Source organism: Staurois parvus, unplaced genomic scaffold (assembly GCF_062004578.1).
Source record: "Staurois parvus isolate SC_StPar_1 unplaced genomic scaffold, SC_StPar_1.0 ptg000159l, whole genome shotgun sequence".
NCBI lineage: Eukaryota > Metazoa > Chordata > Amphibia > Anura > Ranidae > Staurois > Staurois parvus.
The window spans coordinates 3,825,667-3,851,072 of NW_028317955.1; the positions used below are offsets into that span (position 1 = coordinate 3,825,667).

A 25,406-nucleotide genomic window follows, 5' to 3' on the forward strand; every position below is an offset into this window, starting at 1 on the left:
CAAGTGGTGTCTCCCAACATAGGTCCACCAGGTGTCCACAGACATATAATCATTCCTTATCCATCAGGTTATTACCAATCATTCCATGTCTACGGATATCCTGATGCAGTGATGTAAAGTAGTTAGTGCTGGTTGCTGTTGGATACCGCAGATCATTTACTAGCTTAATCAAAAAGCCCAAAATGCTTTTTACAGTCACATTTCCATAATTTATTCAATTCATATCTGCTGAAATTAGTTACCGAAAACAAAGCAGGACCCTACACGTCTTATGATAGAAGTCTCGTGGATTCGGCAACCACAACAGAGTTAAGAAAAGTTTGAATGCCTTCAGTCAAAGCTTAACGGAACACACAAAAAACGCTTTATCCTTTAAGACACGTGAACGCAAAACACACTTACCCTTTTGAGCCAAGTGAAATGTTTATAAATATCGATTTCAACATCCATTCTTTGAGTCCATTTCGCAAATCCAATGCTGACTGGAAACCAGTTGCTCTTTTGGCTGCCACTGCAGCCTTTGTTTAACGATGTGCGCTTTGTGCGTCTCTTATTGAAAAACCTGGAACGTAAATATGCGATCACATTTTACAGAGTCTTGTCGGTCAGCCCTGCAGGCTCTTCGGAGGGATTCCACTAAGTGAATTAACTGGAGGCTGTCGCTTGTGTGATTCAATCTCCTTAATTCTGTGCATTAACAAATATCAGGCGACCGGCTCTGCAAGCAAGGAGGAGCTACCTTGTTAGTTTTACCTCCAGGATCGAAGATCTTTTCCTGCGCTAATGTTAAAACAACTGGCTAAATATTGCCAAGTGGTCAGGAGGAAAATATTTTCCGAGGATAGGTTGCTGGGGCTGTGCGTTTGAGTGGTGGGTGCCTGGAACACATTACTCGGAGACCCCTATTTCCTGTCTGTAGCTCTCGCTGTCTGCAGTGTCACTTGTCTTCATTGCCTGATACTACTGAGCCCTGACAGCAGCTCCTGCAATGTGATCTCTCTGCTCTGTGTGTGTGAAACAAGTACAGGGACAAAAGAGGCATTTAAATAAACACCTTTGTGGAGTTTGAAAAGAACCAGGAGAGGGGAGCAACTGATGATCGGTGCAGGCTAATGATCATGTGACAGTTCGGGTGCCCATACATGGGATGGATCTTCGTTCAATCCAAGAGCGAGATGTAGAAGATCAAGAAAATGAAAAAATGGAAATGATCCCTATTTTAAAAAATCTAGCAATTCTCAACAACCATTTACCGCTTTGATCAGAGGTACAATGCAATGTAAGGGCATATACGCAACAGCAAACCACACTGAACGCATGGCCGCTGGAAGGAAAGAACACTGGTACACCGATCCTGATGCATCACACGGTTTACGGTTTTTATTTCATTTGAACGGCAATGCAAGATTAGAATTTATTATTAGGGCGGTACAGTGGATAAATGGTTAGCACTTCCGCCTGGCAGTACTAGGGTCACTGGTTCAAATCCCAGCCACGGCACCTCCTGCCTGGAGTTTGCATGTTCTCCCTGTGCCTGCATGGGTACTCCAGTTTCCTCCCACACTCCAAAGACATGCTGGTAGGTTAATTGGATCCTGTCTAAATTGGCCCTTGTATATGAATGTGAGTTAGGGACCTTAGATTGTACACCCCTTGAGGGTTAGGGACTGATCTGAATGTACAATATATATGTAAAGCGCTGTGTAAATTAACAGTGCTATATAAGTACCTGAAATAAATAAATAAGGGCATATACACAACAGCAAACTGCACTGAACGCATGGCCGCTGGAAGGAAAAAACACTGGTACGCTGATCCTGACGCATCACACTATTTACATTTTTTTTCCATTCGAACGACAATGAAAGATTAGAATTTATTATTAGGGCAGCACAGTAGCTAAATGGTTAGCACTTCTGCCTGGCAGTACTGGGGTCACTGGTTCAAATCCCAGCCACGGCACCTCCTGCCTGGAGTTTGCATGTTCTCCCTGTGCCTGCGTGGGTTTCCCCTAGGTATACAAGTTTCCTCCCACACTCCAAAGACATGCTGGTAGGTTAATTAAATCCTGTCTAAATTGCCCCTAGTATGTGTACATATGAATGTGACTTAGGGACCTTAGATTGTACACTCCCTTGAGGGTTAGGGACTGATGTGAATGTACAATATATATGTAAAGCGCTGCGTAAATTGACAGCGCTATATAAGTACCTGAAACAAATAATAAATTAGGACTGATTCACATATTGTGGAGTGACAGACATTTTACTACCTTATAAAATGTCTGTCACCACAAGGACACACAAAAGACAATTATTTCCTGTGTGTCCTGTTCATACTACAATGCAGCCTAGGAATTCTGCATGCTGCGATAAAATACAGACATGCTACATTTCATCACGGTGCACCATACAGAACTGCATGGCTCTGTACGGCAGCGCAGCTGTACACTGCCGTGAGTGAAGTGTACATTTTGTACACTTAAAGTAAAGTTTGTACAAAAAAAAAGGGATCCCTGTGATGCGCCGGATTGCACACCACACTGCTCCCTACCACAGCCAGGAATGGACAGCTGCTGGAGTGGTAAAGTGCTCTGGTAGTATCCCTAGCCATATTATATTGGGTTTATAGGTTTACATAGCGCTGAATGTTAGCGCAGCACCTAAGGGCTCATTCACACAGGCAGAAAAAATGCTGCATATAGTAATCAATGAGTTCATACCAGGGGCGGACTGACAACTCATGGGGCCCCCGGGCAACAGGGGATCATGGGGCCCCTGTGTCCTTGCCCAAACTCAAAAAAGCCTATGAACAAGGTACCAGGGGCATCTCATGGGGCCCCCTACTGACCCCGGGCCCTCGGGCAGTGCCCAAGTTTCCAAATGGTCAGTCCGCCCCTGGTTCATACACACAGCTGCCACTACATGCAAAAATAGTCACGCACAAAAAAAGTAGGACACAGATGCATCCAAAGCAGTACAAATCTGCAGATTTTACAGACGCACGCATAAACGTGTGCATTGGAATTGTATGTGTCTAAACGCCCCTAAAAGCCAGTATATAATGCATATAGCTAGCTTTGCCCCCAAACACCTGCGGTCTGTGCAGAAAATATACATATTCCCGTGTAAATGAGCCCTTACAAAGGGAGACAGTACATTTATAATACAAGAGGGTTCTGAGGGACCTGCAACTGAGAGCTTACAATCTAAAGAAGAGGGGGCAAGTGAAACAAAAGGTAATATCTGCAAGGGATGGGCTGATGGGGAAAGTAAAAGGACCATTTGTTGGGTGGAGGCAGGATAGGCTTCCCTGAAGAGATGATATTTTAGGGATCGCCTAAAGGGGTACAGAGTAGGAGACAGCCAGATAGATTGGGTAGGGAGTTCCAGCGGATAGGAGAGGCTCTGGAGAAGTCCCAGAGCAGAGCAAGGGAGCTGGAGAGAAGGAGGTCTTGGTAGGAGCAAAGAACGGTTTGCTTGTATTGAAAGGTTATAAGCGTAATTCCACTCAATTCTGTTGCTGTCAGCATGGTGTGAAGCAGTGGATTGTGTTGCCCCATGCTGCGCTGAAAAAAAATGCTAAGCATACAGTACTTTTTTTGGAGCACACCACAGTCATAGCGAACAAAGCTTTTTGCCTTTTCTTGCATTGTGCAAGGCTTCCCAGCACAGCCTGGTGTGAATGAGCCCTGAATGATGTTATACAAAATGCTGCAGTACCAAATCCAATCGATTAAATATCATGTAAATTCTAAAGCTGAAGGGTAGTCTGCTTGTATTCTTCATCTCCTGGTTCCCCCTTCCCCTCTTCATCAATATGCTGATGAAATTTTGAAATACAATTTTTGTTTTCATGACATACCCTGTTTTAGACTCAGCACTGGGTCTCTGTTCTTCTCTAGGCAGGTGGTGCCATGGTTGGGATTCAAACCAACAACCCTAGTGCTGTCATGTGGAAGCACTAACCATTTAGCCACTGTGCTTTCTAAAAGTAATTTTCAGTATTCTTAGATCTGCTGCTTTTATTCAAATAATACTTGGTGATCCTGTCACAAAGGGCCCTGTTCAGGCAATTCCTGTTTAAGGGTGACAACGTTTTGTTCCTGTTTATATATTGTGCTCCTGCGTGGTCACTTTGACAAACAGGATTTCCAATGGAGAGCACAAGCGGCCGTTTTAACCCACATTACACAGGTGTGGTTCTCAAGAAAGGCCATACAGCCAACACTGTAGTGCATGCATAGGGATAGGAAGTTGCTGCAAAGAGGCTGTTGGAGATCAGCAGCACCAAGATACAACAAAGGAAGAAAAAAAAGTGAAATATGGAATGCCGGAATTAAAGCGGTAGTAAAAAAAAAAAAAAGTTCCCCCCCACAGGCTCACGTCATAATGTGCTAGTATGCATCACTCCCATGCATGCACACAGGAGCCACGATTGTGGCACAGCACTCTGAATGGACAGCATGCCATCCATTGAGAGCGTAGTACGCATTGGCGACACCAACTGCTACACATGTAAATATCCTCTAAACAGTACACGTCTAGGAGATATTCACTGTACCTACAGGTAAGCCTTATTATAGACCTACCTATAGGTAGTGATGGGCTGAACAACCCCCTGTTTGGTTCGCGGTCGAACATTTGAACATAACGAAAGTTCGCCTGTGAACTTCGAACAGAGGGGACAATTCACTCAATTAGTACTCAATTAGTACTTCACAGCTACTAAAAATAGTATTGTTTCAGCTGTCAGCGGGGTGCGGCTGAATGTAAAAAGAATTGCCGGCATTGGCCGAAAATAAAAATTTTTTTAAAAAGTATGTAGGGTCCCTCCTATCCATACCAAGCCCTTCGGTTCTGGTATGGATTTTAAAGGGAACCTTCATGGCAAAATAAAAAAAAAATGGCGTGCCCCCCACCAAAAAAAAAAAATCCATACCAGACCCCTATGCGAGGAAGGGGGGTGGTGGGAGGACGAGCGAGCTCCTGAACCATACCAGGCCACATGCCCTCAACATGGGGGGGTGCTTTGGGGCAAGAGGGGCTCCCCCCTGAAAGCACCTTGTCACCATGTTGATAGGAACAAGGGCCTCTACTCCACAACTATGGCCAGTGGTTGTGGGGGTCTGCGGGCGGGGGGGGGGGCTTATCAGAATCTTGAATCCCCCTTTAACAAGGGGGCCCTCAGATCCTGGCCCGCCCCCATGTGAATGAGTATATGGTACATGGTACCCATTCACAAGAAAAAAATAGTGTAGTGGAAAAATGGCAGTAGACAGTCTTTGACAAGTCCTTTATTAAAAATTTAAAAAATGTCCCCGAGGTAGATCCAACGTCAATCACGATGCCTGCTGCCCCCCCCCCAAAATAAAATGCTCTGCTCTCAACGTTGGCTGCTTCTTAAATACTGTGATGACGTCACAAGGGGGCGGGGTCACCCTGACCCTTGTGATGTCATCATGCTCTGTGATTGGCAAAAGCAATGCACCTGACCTATGAGCCACACTGAGGAAGTCACGTGTACGTGACGCAACGTGTAGATGCGACATGGTGACGCACTTCCGACGGAGCGCCAATTTCTACACCAGGTTTACAAAGTACACCCATACTGAGTGACGTGACAAGCCTTGTTTGATCTGCGTTAATGTGAGTGCAATATTTGGCGATTTAACATGCTTTTAACATATTAAATAGTGTTGCACTATGGGAGAATTGTCTTTTTGTCCTTTCATGGCTGTAATGTGATACTCCTTTATTGGCCTGCACTGCGTTTATCCCTGAATGGAAGAGTGATTTATATTGGAAGGAAGTTACCAGTGAGGTTCAGTGAAATCAGAGTGACCTGGAGAGTTGGTACCTGTAGGATCCAGAGTGATCCAAGAGGCATGTTGACCCTTTTGGGTCGCAGCAAGGAGGTGATGGGGCATGCCTGCCATCTAAGGATATATGCTCACCATCTGCACCAGCACTATAGCACGTGGTTTGAAGATATACTGTAGGCACATTTTGGCAGTCATTGCCATCTTTGCTATACTTGCCAATTTGTTGGACACTTTTTATCGTTTTATGCGTTTATGAAGTTTAAGTTTATATATTGTGTTTAACATTATTCACTAGTCACTTTATTTGGTATATATCACAATTTTGGGATACACTTTATATATCATTCACTTTATTTGTGATCATATCCCTTATTTTGGGATCCACTGTATATAGCACCTAGTCTTTTGGGGTTTGGTCCCTAGTGGGACTGGGTATTGTCACTGTATGAGGGTCCGGGCATAGGACCAGCTTCATCATATGCACTTTGTGTACTGTTAATATCACAGTTTGAGACACTGTTTATCTAGATCTTAAAAGATCTATCACTTATATGTTTATATTCATTCATGTATGTGATTTATGTTTTTTATCTTATTATTGTGGAGTTTGCACATTTAGTTATCAGCGATACACCACTATTATATTTTATAGGGTAAATGGCACTGAAATCGCCCCTGTATCTATTCAGCACTACTTTGAAATCGCGCTTTAAATGGGACCAATTTGCACTACTTTGAAATCGCATGCGGTGTGAAGCAGGGCTTACAGCTAAAACGGCAGCAGACTGGGATGTAAATATGCCATGACCAAAATGCTTTGTGTCACATTGTGGTAAATTTATCGCCACTATTGCAACAAGCCCTACCCATTCAACGGAATGGGTCTACGCCACAATTGGCATAGTACGTGGTTGCGGCACAGTGGTGTGGGTTTTTAGGGGTTGAAATAGATGGTGAAACACCTGCCTGTCAAATGCCCTCTGAAGAGAAAGCCACCGCAAAATTTAAATAAGCCCTAAAAAAACCCTAAAAGGACATTGCCCTCATATTCAGGAAATTTCCTCTCAATTACTGATGTTAATTTCCTCGTATGCGAGTGTGCCTAGGCACTCCTGTTCTGTAGCCTCATATCTGTATATCTGCAGTGTGAGATCTAAGGCACTGCTGCCTCTGACTGTTGGTAGCATGAGATTTGGAATAATATGTTAATGTCACTATTGTTCTGCTCACTGTTCTCCTTGCTGGAGAGAAAGCTGCAGTTCAAAGATCTCCCTGCTTCTGTTTCTTTCACACCATGGATCTGTGATATCTCTACATCTCCTGCTGCTTCCTAAATATTACCCACCAGTCATAAGATAACCAGTCAACAGATCACCAGATATATGATCACCAGTATTTGATCACAAGTCAACAGATCACTAGTCATCAGATCATCTGTCATCAGGTTACCAATCATCAGATCATCAATTGTATATTCACTAGCCATCAGACATAAGATCACCAGTTATATGATCACCAGTCATGAGGTCACCACTCATCAGATCGCCAGTTATATCATCTCTAGTCATGAGGTCACCAGTCATTAGATCGCTAGTCATTAGATCACATGTCATCAGGTTACCAATCATCAGATCACCAATTGTATGTTCACCAACCATCAGATATATGATCACCAGTCCTCAGATCACTAGTCAACAGATCACCAGTCATGAGGTCATCAGTTATCAGATCACCAGTTATATGATCACTAGTCATGAGGTCACCAGTCATGAGATCACCAGTCATCAGATCACCAGTTATATGATCATTAGTCATGAGGTCCCCACTCATCAGATCACCAGTTATATGATCACTAGTCTTGAGGTCATCAATCATCAGATCACCAGTTATATGATCATTAATCATGAGGTCACCAGTCATCAGATCACCAGTTATATGATCATTAGTCATGAGATCACCAGTCATGAGATCACCAGTCATCAGATCACCAGTTATATGATCACTAGTCACGAGGACACCAGTCATGAGATCACCAGTCATCAGATCACCAGTTATATGATGACTAGTCTTGAGATCACCAGTCATCAGATTACCAGTTATATGTTCACTAGTCTTGAGGTCATCAGCCATCAGATCACCAGTTATATGATCATTAATCATGAGGTCACCAGTCATCAGATCACCAGTTATATGATCACTAGTCACGAGGTCACCAGTCATCAAGTCACCAGTTGCATGATTATTAGTCATGAGGTCACCAGTCATCAGATCACTAGTCATCAGATCAACTGTCATCAGGTTACCAATCATCAGATCACCAATCATATGTTCACCAGCCATCAGATCACTAATCCACAGATCACCAGTAACATGATCTCCAGTCATATGATCATCAGTAGTCAGATTACTAGTATTTGTAGCTGCTGACTTAATTTTTTGAAACCTGGCTGAAAACCTTCTTGAAAGTGGAATGTCGCTCTCTCAATCAACATTGACTATTTTGAATGCTTATGCTGATAGCATTAGTAAAGAGATAAGAAAGTATATAATTTATCTATTTAAACTTTTTTTTTTTACATTTCTTTAGTTACTTCCTGGTTTCTATGTCTAGGCAAATGATGTCATACAACCCAGGAGTCTTCAGGAGAGGAGGTGGGGTTTTCTCAGCTAAGCATACCCTCCTGCCTGCATGCCTGGGCTAGGGGCAAATGGATTCCATGAACTAAATACTACAGGAATCCTCTGCCCTTACTCAAGATGGCCACGGCCAGAAATGCTGGGGGGGGGGGGGTGTTTCTATGTGATTTCTCAGCAAAATAAAGCATGGAGACATGGATGGATGAGGCAGTTTGCTCTGACTATTAAAAATGAATTAAAGAGCACTTTTGGTTCATGGTGGTGCTCAGATGCAGTGTAGTTCCACTTGAAGTTGGCCATAGATGGATCAAATTTAATCTGGGTTAACAGGGACTGGCCTAATTTCAATCCATGTATGGCCATTCCTGCTCAACACTAGTAAATATAACAATGTAACTGTTGAATGGGAATGCTGGAAAACTTTTGTTGATCAATGTCAACTGGCTGCAGCCACTGACCAGTGTATTTTGACAATGGAGGAGTCCCTCAATCAGAATACAATGGCAAAGCAGAGAGGATTCCTCCATCCAACTCCCTTGTGTCCTTGCCCACTGGCTGATCAAAAAAAAAAAGGAAGATCCATGGCCAGCCTTAGGAACGTTAGATTGTAAGGTTGAGGGCAGGGACTGATGTGAATGTACAATAAACGCAAAGCACTGCATAGATTGTCAGCGCCATATCAATACCTGTAATTAGAAAACAGCTTTTCAGTCTAAGAGCAATGACCCATATTTGTGTATGTGCAGGGGTGGACTGACCATTTGGAAACTCGGCACTGCCCGAGGGCCCGGGGTCAGTAGGGGTCCCCATGAGATGCCCCTGGTACCTTTTTCTTAGGCTTTTTGAGTTTGGGCAAGGACACAGGGGCCCCATGATCCCCTATTGCCCGGGGGCCCCATGAGCTGTCAGTCCGCCCCTGTGTATGTGTCCACAATTTGTGACCCTAGAAGAGTATATACTGCACATCCTAAAGGTGGTCATACACTAGAAAAATTTTGTTCCAAAACTTTTGTTTCAGTAACATTCATTGGATTTTCAAACTGTTAGTGGGGTCAAAATGGTGTTCTTTTTCGTCCACAGTGAAAATTTGAAGGAGCAGGATGGAAATTTTTTCTTGAACAAACAAATTTCACAAAATGTTGAAGTACTTTCAAATGACATTCGTTAAAGTGGTTGTAAACCTCAGATATGAAATATGAACAAAATGTATCCCTCTGTAGTGTGTCTCAGTTTGGAGCACTAAGGTCTAGTTCCCACTAGCTTTGAAAGTAGGCGTTTGAGGGGCGTTTTCAACGCTCCTCAAATGCCTATGGAAATGATACTATGGGCAGCACACAGTGCTGTTCACATGAAGTATTAGCGTTGCGTCGCTTCAAAATTGAAGCCTCATGTCGAGTCAGGAGAAGTTGAAGCCTTTCAACGCCTCCCATTCAAGTCTATAGTGATGCTTCTCAAATGCCCTGGCAGGTGTTTGCGGGGTGTTTGCGGGGTGTTAATACAATTAGAGTTTATTATACGTGTTTGTGGTGCGGTTTTAATGCTTGTAAAATGCCTCAAAACTGCGCATAGTGCGTTTGAGGAGCGTTTTTAATGCTTGTAAAATGCCCATACTAAAGCTCATTAGCGCCTATCTAACACTCATACTAATTCTATAGGGACGTTTTTGAAGAGTTAGAAATTTAGTCGTGTGAACAAGCCCTAAGTGTAATTTCTGTTTGCTGCCTTGTTCCTTTGCGATCAGCACGAGCCACTTCTGACGTGTTTCCTGACACCAAGAGAAAAAAAGTGACAGAGGAGGGGATCTCCGCGGCCTTCGACACGGTCGACCACCCCCTCCTCCTTACTAAACTACACTCACTCTGCTCTCTCCTGGTTCTCCTCTTACTTATCCCAACGCTCCTTCAGCGTTACCTATAACGCCACAGCCTCCCCCTCTCTGTTGGGGTCCCCCAAGGCTCTGTCCTCGGACCCCTTCTCTTGTCCATCTACACCTCCTCCCTTGGCAAACTGATACACTCCCATGGCTTCAACTACCACCTCTACGCCGATGACACATAAATTTACCTCTCCACCCCCCACCTCACCCCCTCACACTCCGCCCGTATCACCCACCTCCTAAACGACATATCAGACTGGATGTCGCTCCATTTCCTCAAGTTAAACCTTTTCCAAACCGAGCTCCTAGTTTTCCCCCCAGCCCGCGCCCCCCCCCCTGACCTCTCCATCACGACCAACAACGCCACCATCAGTCCCACTTCACACGCCAAACTCCTGGGTGTCACTCTAGACTCAAACCTGTCCTACCAACCGCATGTCCACTCACTATCAAACTCATGCAGACTCCACCTCCGCAACATCTCCAAGATACGCACATTCCTCCCCCCAGCCACTACTAAACAACTCGTTCACTCCCTTATTATCTCACGTCTGGACTACTGCAACTCCCTTCTCACCGGCCTACCTCATCCCTGCTTCAGTCTATCCTGAACTCAGCGGCCAGACTCATCCACCTTACCAACCGCTCCGCTTCTGCCACCCCCCTCTGTCATTCCCTCCACTGGCTCCCGATTGCCCAACGCATTAAATTAAAAATACTAACACTGACATACAAAGCCATTCATAATGCTGCCCCAAACTACCTCACTGACCTGATACCCAAATACCACCCAACCCTTAATCTTCGCTCCTCACAAGACCTCCTACTTTCTAGCTCCCTGGTCTCCTTCTCCCACGCCCGACTGCAGGACTTCTCCAGGACTTCACCCATCCTCTGGAACTCTCTACCCCAATCCATCAGACTGTCACCTACCCTCCTCACCTTTAGGCGCACCCTGAAAACCCATCTCTTCAGGGAAGCCTAACCCGCCCTCACCTAACAGCCAATCTCCTTCACTCCTCCTACCACTCCATCCCCCTCAGCCACTTCCTCCTGTACCACTATCCCCTCCCTCCTAGATTGTAAGCTCCAAAGAGCAGGGCCCTCAAACCCCTCGTGTATTGTATTGTTACTGTATTGTCTCATGTTCTGTACCACACTATAATGTACAGTGCTGAGCAAACCTTTGGCGCTATATAAATACTGTATAATAATAATAATAATCTCCAGCAGATTGACAGCCTCAGCTCTGTTTCTGTGAGCTGTGTGGAGGGGGGTGTGTCTCTTCCCTCCTGCCCCCTTTTTTTCTGAACTCTCAGTCAAGCTTTATAAATTCAGTGAAGAGAAGGCTACAGATAAATTGGTACTACTTATTTAGGATGATTTACTTCCAGTCACTTTACTGGGTATATGTAAGGGTTTACAACCACTTTAAGTCTTTTTTGGCATTATCAAATGCACCGATGAGATTTTTCATACAAAATCTACCAGGAAATAGTTCTAGACGTCCTACACATGAGCAATGGATGGACATATAATTCAGTGGGACAGCAGGAGGCACAAGCCGCAGGGTGCACATTTTGTACAGTTTGTATACAATCTTTGTGTTTACGGACTCTGCTGTATATCATATACACTGTAAACTGTGTGCGCTGGGAGGAAAACACATCTTGTAAACAGATTTTCCAGCACAGCTGTGTCCCGGCCTCGCATGACTATCTATATACAGAGATCTCAGACTGTCTGTCAGCTACTTGAGAACAGGCAGTGCGTGTAATGTAACCCTTCTCACTTCCTCAACAACTGTCATCTGTATACCCTGTCCTCCTCTGCAAACTAGTCGCTGAGATAGCTGCACTCATTTCCGTGGTCAGGCTAGTTATAGGCAGTCAGGTATGTCAGAAATTGAATGGACAGGCACAGGTATCTGCCACAACATCTCTTTCTGACATAGCTTATCAATGGCTTTGATTTATCAAACTTTGGGTAAAGTGACAGGTTCTCTTGTGAGAGCTGGGAGAGAGGAGAAGAGCTGCTGCAGATGTGCAGTGCTGGACCGAGATCAGGCTCAGGAGAGTATTTAGGAGGGGATGTGAGGGAGAGCTGCACCGAAAATGTTTACCTTAAAGTGTTACTAAACCCCGGACCCTGCATTCACTATATCCGGTCTCCCCGGACCCTGCATTCACTATATCCGGTCTCCCCGGACCCTGCATTCACTATATCCGGTCTCCCCGGACCCTGCATTCACTATATCCGGTCTCCCCGGACCCTGCATTCACTATATCTGGTCTCCCCGGACCCTGCATTCACTATATCCGGTCTCCCAGGACCCTGCATTCACTATATTTGGTCTCCCCGGACCCTGCATTCACTATATCTGCTCTCCCAGGACCCTGCATTCACTTTATCTGCTCTCCCAGGACCCTGCATTCACTATATCTGGTCTCCCCAGACCCTGCATTCACTATATCTGCTCTCCCAGGACCCTGCATGCACTATATCTGGTCTCCCAGGACCCTGCATTCACTATATCTGGTCTCCCCAGACCCTGCATTCACTATATCTGGTCTCCCAGGACCCTGCATTCACTATATCTGGTCTTCCCAGACCCTGCATTCATTATATCTGGTCTCCCAGGACCCTGCATTCACTATATCCGGTCTTCCACAGTACACACAACATGGAAGAGCAATTATTTTAGTAAATATAAACTGCTAAATACTTATTCTCATCAGCAGTTAGAGCAGTCTTGTGACTTCTATCAGTGTCCAGCAGAGCACTAGTTACAGCTTGTAGGAGTTTTCTTTCTGCTCTAGGAATATGGAGAACCCCTGACCTCTGTCTGGATAGTGTTGATTGGCCCTGTGCTGATCACATGCGCTCTCCAAAGAAAAAAAAAAAACTCTCTAACAATACACACTAAACTAAGCATGTGCATGTGGCTACGGGTTCAATCTGCCTTATCAGGTGGACATTTGAACAAGGGGAGGGGCAGAGAAAACAGGATCAAATGGCCTTTTTACACAATGCGGAGGAGTAACCCCTTAGGTTCCACAGTGAGTATAACAAGCATGCTTACTGCATATACAGACTGATTTTACTGTTATGGGTTTAGTAACACTTTAATGCACAGACTGCATTAGATAAAAAACGTGTATGTTTACAACCACTTTAGTATTTGAAAGCACACCATGCAATCAATTCAAAGATTGTACGCCCCTTGAGGGTTAGGGACTGATGTGAATGTACAATATATATGTAAAGTGCTGCGTAAATTGATGGCGCTATACAAGTGCAGTGGGGCAAAAAAGTATTTAGTCAGCCACCAATTGTGCAAGTTCTCCCACTTAAAAAGATGAGAGAGGCCTGTAATTGGCATCATAGGTAGACCTCAACTATGAGAGACAAAATGAGAAAAAAATTCAATCACATTGGCTGATTTGGAAAGAATTTATTTGCAAATTATGGTGGAAAATAAGTATTTGGTCACCTACAAACAAGAAAGATTTCTGGCCCTCACAGACCTGTACCTTCTTCTTTAAGAGGCTCCTCTGTCCTGCACTCATTACCTGTATCAATGGCACCTGTTTGAACTTGTTATCAGTATAAAAGACACCTGTCCACAACCTCAAACAGTCACACTCCAAACTCCACTATGGAGAAGACCGAAGAGCTGTCAAAGGACACCAGAAACAAAATTGTAGACCTGCACCAGGCTGGGAAGACTGAATCTGCAATATGCAAGCAGCTTGGTGTGAACAAATCAACTGTGGGAGCAATAATTAGAAAATGGAAGACATACAAGACCACTGATAATCTCCATCGATCTGGGGCTCCAAGCAAGATCTCACCCCGTGGGGTCAAAATGATCACAAGAACGGTGAGCAAAAATCCCAGGACCACACGGGGGGGACCTAGTGAATGACCTGAAGAGAGCTGGGACCAACGTAACAAAGGCTACCATCAGTAACACACTACGCCGCCAGGGACTCAAATCCTGCAGTGCCAGACGTGTCCCCCTGCTTAAGCCAGTACATGTCCGGGCCCATCTGAAGTTTGCTAGAGAGCATTTGGATGATCCAGAAGAGGATTGGGAGAATGTCATATGGTCAGATGAAACCAAAATAGAACTGTTTGGTAGAAACACAACTCGGCGTGTTTGGAGGAGAGAGAATGCTGAGTTGCATCCAAAGAACACCATACCTACTGTGAAGCATGGGGGTGGCAACATCATGCTTTGGGGCTGTTTTTCCACAAAGGGACCAGTACGACTGATCCATGTACAGGACAGAATGAATGGGGCCATGTATCGTGAGATTTTGAGTGCAAACCTCCTTCCATCAGCAAGGGCATTGAAGAGGAAATGTGACTGGGTCTTCCAACATGACAATGATCCCAAACATACCGCCCGGGCAACGAAGGAGTGGCTTCGTAAGAAGCATTTCAAGGTCCTGGAGTGGCCTAGCCAGTCTCCAGATCTCAACCCCATAGAAAACCTTTGGAGGGAGTTGAAAGTCCGTGTTGCCCAGCGACAGCCCCAAAACATCACTGCTCTAGAGGAGATCTGCATGGAGGAATGGGCCAACATACCAGCAACAGTGTGTGCCAACCTTGTGAAGACTTACAGGAAACGTTTGACCTCTGTCATTGCCAACAAAGGATATATAACAAAGTATTGAGATGAACTTTTGATATTGACCAAATACTTATTTTCCACCATAATTTGCAAATAAATTCTTTCCAAATCAGACAATGTGATTGTCTGGATTTTGTTTCTCATTTTGTCTCTCATAGTTGAGGTCTACCTATGATGCCAATTACAGGCCTCTCTCATCTTTTTAAGCGGGAGAACTTGCACAATTGGTGGCTGACTAAATATTTTTTTGCCCCACTGTACCTGAAATAAATAAATAAATAAATAAAGCCTCCACTACGTCACACTGACAACACCGCTTACATTGATCAGACTAGAAGACACACCTGCATTATGGGAGATAAAGGTCCTCATTTTAGACCCAGTGTTGTCATCACTGGATCTCTGTGCTTCTCTTTGCAATGTAGGCAGATCATGGCTGGTGGGAGAAGGCTGTAGGTAACACCCACCTGTAATGCTCCATAATGGAAATAACTGAAATCCAAAAAATGAAAGAGACAGGCCAGGGACATTAAAGGGGTTGTAAAGCCTTAAAGTTATTGTAAGGGCAGATTATATTTTAGATAATAAACATGTCATACTTACCTGCTCTGTGTAATGGTCTTATACAGAGCAGCTCTGATCCTCCTCTTTTTGGGGCCCGTGCCGGTGCTCCTGGCCCCTCCCTCCTGCCTCCACAGCAAGCAGCTTGCTATGAGCCCACCTGAGCAGACTTGCTCCCTAGCTGCTGCTCTGTGTGTCCATTCACACACAGATGTGGCTTGACCCCGCACTCTGCTCTCTCCTCATTGGCTCACTGGCTGTGATTGACAGTAGTGGGAGCCAATGAGGAGGGAGCGACCTGAGACAGCTGAGGCTCGAGCATTTTGCTGAATAGAGATGATACTCAGGTAAGTATAGGGGGGGCTGCGGCTTCCTTTGGGTGCACAAGATGAAGAGGAAGAGCCAGGAGGGCCAGTGGCGGACCCATGAAGAGGAGGATCAGAGCTGCTCTGTGTGAAACCATTGCACAGAGCAGGTAAGAATGACATATTTGTTACTTTAGTAAAAAAAAACAAAAAACACAACAAAGCTTTAAAAATACATTAAGTAAGGGGGGAGAGGGCTAGATGGTGCTGGATGTTCTCCAGCCAGCAAATGAGGCAGGCTCTGTATGACTTTCTGCAGCTTTTAGTACACAGTGTGAGAAGCTCACAGTGTGCAGTGAAATTGGGAGTACAGGAAAGGAGCCTATACATCTGTACAAGACTCATGCTTCAGCTTTAATCCCCAGCTTACTTCACAAGATCCCCAAATTGATGGACTTCTCCATATGTCTGTTGACAATGGCATATAAATAGAGGGAGATACAAGTGTGGTTCAATGCACAACACCCTAATGAATACAGAAAACAATAACAGGATAGTAAATCTGTCCTTTACAGTCTGCTGTGTATTTCTAGGTGTGTTTCACCAGAGGCATTTGTTGTTCTGTCTGTCAATCAGTTCATCTACACCATTATTTTATGAAGCCCCCACCCACTTAAACAGCTCTACAACTATAATTACTCTTAAAGACATAAGACGCTTGGACAGGGTAGAACATGAATGACATCAATGTGAATAAAAAAGAAAAAAAATACACATAATAATAAAATCAATAATAATAATGCTAGTAAAATTCTACCACTATTGCTACTTTCACCAGTAAAAATTAGCAGAGGGGAATTTACATAATTCACAGCCAGTCAGCCCATTATAAGAGCTATCGGGCACATTATTGAACGTACTGCATGGCTCAATAGCAGACAGGACAACTTTTTTTTTTTTTTTTTTTTAAGTCCGCAAACGTGCAACTATAACGAAAAACCCGTAAGTGTTCACAAAAAAGGTGCAAGTGCAAAACACCACACGAAAAAGTGCACTACCCTGATCCCCCGGGGCACAAAGCTCCTGACAGGGACAAGGTTCCCATTTGGTCCTCCTGGCCATAAGGCCTGGTGGACCACCGTTCCTTGTGTCCAGCCGAAGCCAGACACCCAGTACTTGGTCAGGGGGCTCTTCCGAAGAAAAAACCCCCTAGGGACAGGGGAGGAAGGAACCAAAAGGCCACACATCCTCCCCCTAGACTTCAGAGCAGGCCCAAGGACCCACACCCTCCATCCTGTGAGGAAAACACACACATAAGTAAAGAAAAAGTGACAAAACGTGGGAGGTGTTAAATTAAATAAATAGAAAATAAAAAAGTGGTTGTGCCAAATTGTGCACAGATCAGGCCCTGAAGCCTGTAGCAAAAATTGCCCCGAACTTAGCCAAAAGGCCTGGTCCTAAGGGCGCTGTGCAGAAAAAGTTTGAAAACAAGTGACCATGTGCCATTTTCACACAGTGGGGTCCCACACCCAGGTGCTACTAGTGGCACCCCTGAGGCGACTACTCAGGGGGCACTGGTTTGCGGACTCTCTGCCTTCCCGACCCCTGGCCACACAAGGTAGATCCGTCCAAATCAGGAGGTACTGGGTCCTTCGGACGTTCCAAACAGGACAACTGCACCGCATCAAAGGGACGATGGACGGGGCAATGTACCATCAAATCTTGGGTGAGAACCTTCTTCCCTCAGCCAGGGCATTGAAAATGGGTCGTGGAGGGGTGTTGCAGCATGACAATGACCCAAAACACACGGCCAAGGCAACAAAGGAGTGGCTCAAGAAGAAGCACATTAAGGTCTAGCCAGTCTCCAGACCTTAATCCGATTGAAAATCTGTGGAGGGAGCTGAAAGTTCGAATTGCCAAACGTCAGCCACCAAACCTTAAGGACTTGGAGAGGATCTGCCAAGAGGAGTGGGCCAAAATCCCTCCTGAGATGTGTGCAAACCTGGTGGCCAACTACAGGAAACGTCTGACCTCTGTGATTGCCAACAAGGGATTTGCCACCAAGTACTAAGTCATGTTTTGTGAAGGGGATCAAATACTTATTTCCCTCATGAACATGCAAATCAGTGCATCATTTGTTAGACATTCTTTTGGGGTTTTTTTGTTGCTATTCTGTCTCTCAGTGTTACAATACACCTACCATTCAATTTTTAGACTGATCATTTCTTTGTGAGTGGGCAAATATTCAAAATCAGCATGGAATCAAATACTTATTTCCTTCACTGTAAGTCTGGAATAATTCAACAGTAAGATCTCCTTGCCATGATTCCCATTTCTGTTTCTAACCAGCTAGGAGTTGGCAGTGAAGTCCCAGGATCACTCATTTCAAGGTGTGATTCTGTCTCAGGGTTGTACATGGAATGGGTCCCACTCACTTACTGACATTAAAGTGACATTAAACTCCGGTTTAAAAACAAAATTCTATTCAAGTATGTATTTTTAACTCAAAACGTTCTATTGCTCTCAGCCTCCTCCAGATCTCCAAATTCCTTTTCTTTTTTTGTAGCTGTGATCTGACTTCCTGTTAGAGGGCGGCTACGTTCATTCTCCATGGTCCTGCTGTAAATAGGAATATAGCCACCCTCTCTAGCTCACTCCCGAGATGGACTAGGGGCTATGGACTATGGGAGGTCCATATGGTTTGAAGGAGAGGTCCGAGAGCCCACTAAGGACATTACAAGGAGGCAGAAAAACACATTAAGAAACAATTTTATGAAAAATAAACAACCGGGCCGTTAAGTAGTAGATATCTATGGATTGATTTTGGAGAAAAAATATATTGTCTAGTGTCACTTTAACTAGATTTACTGCACTAATGCATGAAGAATAGGAGGAATGGTGAAGAAGCACAGGATTCTTAAAGATCACACCAAATTAAGGACATGGCTCCTTGGCTTTTGAGGTTCAAGTGGAGGCATGGAAAGGTTTTTGTGTATTCTTTTCACTCAAAACTTGTTTTGTAGGGGACAATTCCAGCCTGCTTCCTCAAGACCAGAGAAGGACATCTCTAGGAGCCAGCAGCCTCAGGGTTTTCTCCCAGGAGGGTAAATATCTGCAGCACCCCAATTCCTTGGCCCAAAGACCTTGCAAATAGTTGTTCAGCATCCCTAGGGCAGATGCCCAGAAGAGAAGACTATGTGCCAAGAATTGTCTCAGATATTTCATACCTTCCCAGCCACCTCACCAGGTTCCCCAAGCCTGCATGATTGGCTGAGTAAGAGTATACAAATATATACAGTATATATATATATATATATATATATATATACATACATACATACATACACACACACACAAACGCATATATTTTTAAATTTTTGGGGGGTGATATTTGGGGTAATTGGTCCAGTGGTAGAAGCTTTTGTAGTGAGTCCACAGCATTCCACACTGTGGTACAAGGCTTGCCAGCCCATATTTATTAAACAGAATTAGTCCAACAGTTGCCCATGCAGGTGATTTTCATATTTAAAACAAACCACTGCTAAGGCTTTAATCTTGGCTTTTGACTGGTCCCTCAGACTGGCCCACACTGTACCCCAGCGGTGCATTCAGATTTCCCATCTCTCCTGCCTCTCTCAGCCTGTTGAATTGCAGCACCCTGCTTCATGAGACTGCTCCCTGGCCTCTCAATAGGTGATCTTCTGGCACACCAGGGTCTCTTACTCCTCTGAGACTTCCAGATTCCTTCACTTCCCTGGTCTTGCCTAGTTATCTCAGCTCTCTCAGTCTACCAGACTGGCTTAGCCACCTTGACTCTCTCTCTCAGTGCTATGGGCAAAGAATCTCTCCTCCAGCATGGAGTGTTGTCTCTTGAGTAGATCACCTCTGTTTCCGAAGAGGAGCCCACACCTGTCTCCAAATGGGAGCCCTGGGCTATGCCCAAACTTGTCATTATAAGGGCTATGTGCACCTGAACACACACCCTGCTGGTTTTCAACAAGGCTTGGACACTGGGTTGGGGATTTCTTCCCTCCAAAAGCACTTTGAAATCTCTAAACTACAGAGTCCAATCTGGGAACACCAAAATCTGGAGAAAGCTATCTTCACGGGACTGAGATTGAGCTCTGCAGTCACTTTTGCAGCAGTTGTTTTCTTATTCCATCTCACAGTCCTGCACAATGTCCTTTTGTCTCTTTCGGTCAGTTGACCATGTCGACTGCGCTTATGCTTATCACACGACGTTTTCCCTGAAAATGTATATGGCGTCATAACCTTTAATACTGTACCTCGCAATTAATTGCCAACTTCAGTCACAAGTTGTTAGCTAGGTGTCTCATCACACAGTGGAAGCAGAAGAATACTACATCACTTCCACTTTCAATGCAAAACATGTCGCCACTTTTACATCTGCAAATCATATAGTATTTCTAACCCCTGTGTGTGTGTGTATATATATAAAATTGTAAATAAATATATATATGTTTATACATGCTTTCATGTTGTTTACACCAAATTTTGACCCTACCATCTGAATGTCACAGCAACCAGTCTGCCCATTCACCTCTGACATCATCAAGGCATTTTTGTCCACAAAACTGCTGCTCACTGGAGATTTTCTCTTTTTCGGACCATTCTCTGTAAACACTAGAGATAGTTGTGTGTGAAAATCCCAACAGTTTTTAAAAATACTCAGACAAACCCGTCTGAGAACGCCTTTCTTCCCCATTCTGATGCATTCTATTTGAACTTCAGCAAGTCATCTTCACCATGTCTACATGCCTAAATGGATTGAGTTGCTGCCATGTGATTGGCAGATTAGCAATTTGTTTTACCAAGCAATTGAACAGGTGTACCGAATAAAGTGACCAGTGAGTATATATATATATATATATATATATATATATATATATATATATACACACACACATACACATACAGTATATATATTGATGTGTATATACACTATATTGCCAAACGTATTGGGACACGGACTAAGACTGGAATGTCATTAAAGTTCATGTGCGTGTAAAGGCAGGCGTACCCATTCTTTTGGCAGTCTGTTTACGAATTTAATGCGTTCTGCGGGACTTTTTGTATTGCAAGAAATTCGTAAACCGAAATGCGGTTTCCCATAGGAATGCACTGAAAACCAATTAATCCGTTCCGGAGGTCAGAAAAAAGTAAAAAAAAAAAAAAGTATTTTATCTGTTCAAAACTCTTTATAAAGTGCACTTTAAAGGCATAAATACTGTACAATGATATGATTAAAAATGAATTCGTAAATGCATTGAAAACCAATTAATCCATTCCAGAGGTCAGAAAAAAGTAAAAAAAAGTGTGTTATAGGAAGTGGGATATATAACATAACATAGCATACGGCTTATAGTCAAATCAGGAAAATGTACTAGGTGAATTATGTTCACAGTAAAGTGAGAATAATTTGAATAACACCTGTGGATTTGTTACATGAAATAGCACTAAACATACACCAGGAGAAATTTTTTTTTATATATATATATATATATATATATACACATATATATATATATATATATATATGTATATATATATATATAATTTTTTTTTTCTCCTGGTGTATGTTTAGTGCTATTTCATGTAACAAATCCACAGGTGTTATTCAAATTATTCTCACTTTACTGTGAACATAATTCACCAAGTACATTTTCCTGATTTGACTATAAGCCGTATGCTATGTTTACTTTCCTATAACCCACTCTCTCCGTTTTGTTTGGATTGGCTTAGTTAGAGACAGAAAATGCTCTATAAATCATTCAGCGCAGCACTCTGCTTTGAATATACAACATGTAACAATCCATCACTCTGCACAGACATACCTGTATGCTTGCACCGAGTCTCACAAACTACATGATTTACTGTTCCCTATTATTTTGTTGGCTGAGGTTACTCTGTGTGTGTTTTTTTTCCTTTTGTATAATTTTTTTAAATTAAAGGGCAACTTCACCCAAACCCAATACAGTTTATCAGTTTTTCATCATGCTGAGCCATGTTAGCGTTTAATATCTCAAGGACTCAAGCGGCGTGATATCGCCCCTGGAATTTAGTTCCACCCAAAAGTCACACCCATTAAAACCATAAAGCCAAAGGATGATGCCGCATTCCTCGGATGGATTATACATAATGTCAATAAACATCAGAATAATTGGAGAATTTAGTTGAAAGACTGACACCTTTGTTAAAGAGGCACAGATTTTCACAAAGGTAGAAATTTAGCACATGGGATATGTTTAACCACTTCTGCTCCCATACCTGGATTCCCAGAGTAATATTTATATTTCCACTATGATCCTGCCTATTTAGCTATAATTTTGTCAGTACTTAAAGAGGAGCTCCAGTCTCCCCCAGAAAAATACAAATGCTGTAGCTGCTAACTTTTAATTTAAGGACACTTACAGTGCATCCATAAAGTATTCACAGCGCCTAACTTTTGCCACATTTTGTTATGATACAGCCGTATTTCAAAATGGATAAAATTCATTTTTTTCCTCAACATTCTACAAACAATACCCCATAATGACAACGTCAAAGAAGTTCGTTTTGAAATCTTTGCAATTTATTAAAAATAAAAATCGAGAAAACCCACATGTACAGAAGTATTCACAGCCTTTGCTCAATACTTGTTGAAGCCCCTTTAGTACCAATTACAGCCTCATGTCGTTTTGAGTATGATGCTACAAGCTTGGCACACCTATTTTTGGGCAATTTCTCCCATTCTTCTTTGCAGTCCCTCTCAAGCTCCATCAGGTTGGATGGGGAGTGGCAGTGTACAGCCATTTTCAGATGTCTCTAGAGATGTTCAATCCGGTTCAAGTCTGGGCTCTGGCTGGGCCACCTCAGGACATTGGCAGAGTTGGCCCATAGCCACTCCTTTGTTATGTGGGCTGTGTGCTTAGGGTCGTTGTCCTGTTAAAAGATGAACCGTCGCCCCAGTCTAAGGTCCAGTGAGCTCTGGAACAGGTTTTTATCAAGGATGTCTCTTTACATTGCTGCATTCATCTTTTCTTTCTGGATTAATTGTACCTGTCTAGGGATCCAGTGTTGTCCTCACGGATTCTTCAATTGGCTTTGGGTGCAGGTGTCGGCATCTTAAGTAAGAGAAAACAGCAGTGAAGCCTTGTGGCTTCACAGATGGTTCCCACTGCACATGAGCGAGCTGCACTACGATTTGTGAATGGTCCCACAGTCTTCTGGGACCTGTGATGTGCCCCAGAAGGCTGTGGGGGAAAGGGGGGTGGCAAACTTCCACTCAGATCGCCATGGTTTTGACCCCTACAAAAAGTGCCAACAATTTAAGAGGAGGGGGGGAGGATGCAAAGAAGCGGATCTTAGCCTTCTGGGTGAAGTTCCGCAGGTAACACATTGCTTTTCTGGCAACAGTGGTCTGCAAATATTATTCTATTTTTCTATTAAATCTGTTTACAGAAAGATGTAAAAAAAAAATAAAATTTTGACCAGCTAATTTTAAAACAGTTTTAGGTCTCATACATGGTCAGCATTTGCTCAACTCCCCTGAACACCTTTTCTCCTGGCAGAAAAAAAGCTGCTGAAAAATAGCACCTAAAACAACATCTTGCACACGTCTTTAGGTGAATTAAACATTTGAGCATTTATGAATTCCATTGGCCAGAATATGAATTTGCCAACATATGGTGTATTGAAGAAGTAGTCAAACAGTACAAACAGGCCTGGCGGGGAGGCTTACCCGACCGGGACACTACAACAGTTCAGAGCAGAGACAGCGGTGAGTATATCCCGAGCTGCCGACAGTGTCTACCACGAGAAGCGGAGGGCGGCCTGGCCCGACCAATACAAAGGGGAAGCTTCTTGAGACCGTAGACAGTCTCTACTCTTTCCCTACTCCACGGAAACCTTGCCCTACTTCTACTGTTGTCCCTGACAGACGGGTGACCCAGCACCAGCCACTCCCAAAACCCAGAGGCAAGGACCTAAAAAGACTCTGCTTGACCCAAGATGACCAACAGGGTCACCTGAGCTCAGTGCATCACTGCTCTTGGTGACCGAGGAAACCAAAGAGAAGCCCAGTTTCTTGACTTCCTCTCCCGGTTGCATTGCTGCTACAGTTGAGAGCCATCTGCAGTGGAGAATATAGACTTCACCTGCCTACAGGAGGACTGGAAGAGCTGAGGTAACTAGGTAAGTCCAGGGGAATCTGGAGGTCTCAGAGGAGTGGAAGAGTCTGGGATGTCAGCAGAACCCCTACCGAGAGGCTAGGGAGAGGTCCTGTACAGCAAGGTGTTGCAATTGAATTGGGTTGGAGAGCCAGGAGCGCCAAGAGAGCCAAGAGTACTAGAGTAAGGCTGCAACTAGAAACACAGAAGTACTGTGTAAAGTGGTAGGAGGAACCAGAAGCCATGAGCCAAGGCTGAGGCCTAAGCAGCAGTGCTGCTGAAGAGGGAACCATGTAGCTCGGCATCTTTCGTTACTTTTTTTTGCTAATGAAAATCCCCTGTGTGGGCAACTGTTTTGTGGAACTCTGGTTTTCTGTTTAAATTGGCCGAAAAACCCCAAAACACAGTTCAGACTGGCGTGGACTACCGCTGAGCTGAATTCCCCAATAGAACAACAGTTACAGAAACATTCTTTTTCTTTTTTGGGATAAAAGGTTTTAACTAAACAAATGAAGGAAGTTGAAAAATAACAGCAGGATCAACAGATTATAAAGTGAAAGTGGTTATGAACTTCAGACATGAAATAGGAACAAAACATATTATTATTATTATACGGGACTTATATAGCGCCGACAGTTTGCTCAGCGCTTTACATTATGGATATCCCTCTATAGTATGTACTTGTTTCAATTCAGAGCATTTCTCTCTGCTGTCTTATTCCTCTGCTATAAGCATGCGTCACTTCTAACAAATTTTCCTGACACCAAGACAAAAATGGTGACAGGCCTGTGATTGACAGCCTAAGCTCTGGTCCTGTGTGCTGTGTGAAGGGGGTGTGTCCCTTCCCTCCAATCAGCTCTCAGAGCTGTTCTCAGTAATGTAACTTCAGCTCTCCGCCTCCTGATTTTCAGAGCTGAGAGATCCTGTGTAAATTCAGCACTTTGAATGGATGTAGGGGAAAGATGGCTGTAGATAGACAGGCACAACCTATGTAGAAGGATTTGTTTTCATCTCGGGGTATCACCTGAGGCCAGTCACTTCACTCGATACTGTATATGTAAGGGTTTACAACCACTTTAAGTTAAAGTGAGAACTCAAAAAAACAAAGATTAATTTGTTAATGCAAGTGAAAGACTGTATCATATACCATATGTAACTTTTGATTTTGCCTTTAATACTTCTTTATCTTGCAGGATTTCCAGGAGTAATGTCATAAGCAGGTCAAAGGTCACTGTTTTGATCTACTGTACATCAGAATGAAATTGTAAATACAATGAAACAATACACTGTTATGAAGTATTTACTCAGTGATACTTGTGGACAATCTGTAAGTCCTCATGCGCACTGGACATTTTGACAATGCTGGTAACATTAGCTGTGTAAAGTCATGTTAAAA

The 25,406-nt window shown here is 43.7% G+C and overlaps 1 protein-coding gene across 11 annotated transcripts in view; it reads right to left on the reverse strand.

Moving 5' to 3' along the window:
* Positions 1-25,406, reverse strand: part of PPFIBP2 (PPFIB scaffold protein 2) — a 297,974-nt gene that overhangs the window by 147,067 nt on the left and 125,501 nt on the right. Inside the window, exon 1 of one of the 11 annotated variants that reach the window (XM_089675863.1) lies at positions 403-987. The exons of the other annotated variants lie outside the window; for them this stretch is intronic. Coding sequence (XP_089531989.1) covers positions 403-450 — 48 coding nt within the window. The 5' untranslated portion in view covers positions 451-987. Of the gene's footprint in view, positions 1-402; positions 988-25,406 lie in introns of those variants that run through there. 11 annotated transcript variants of the gene reach the window in all.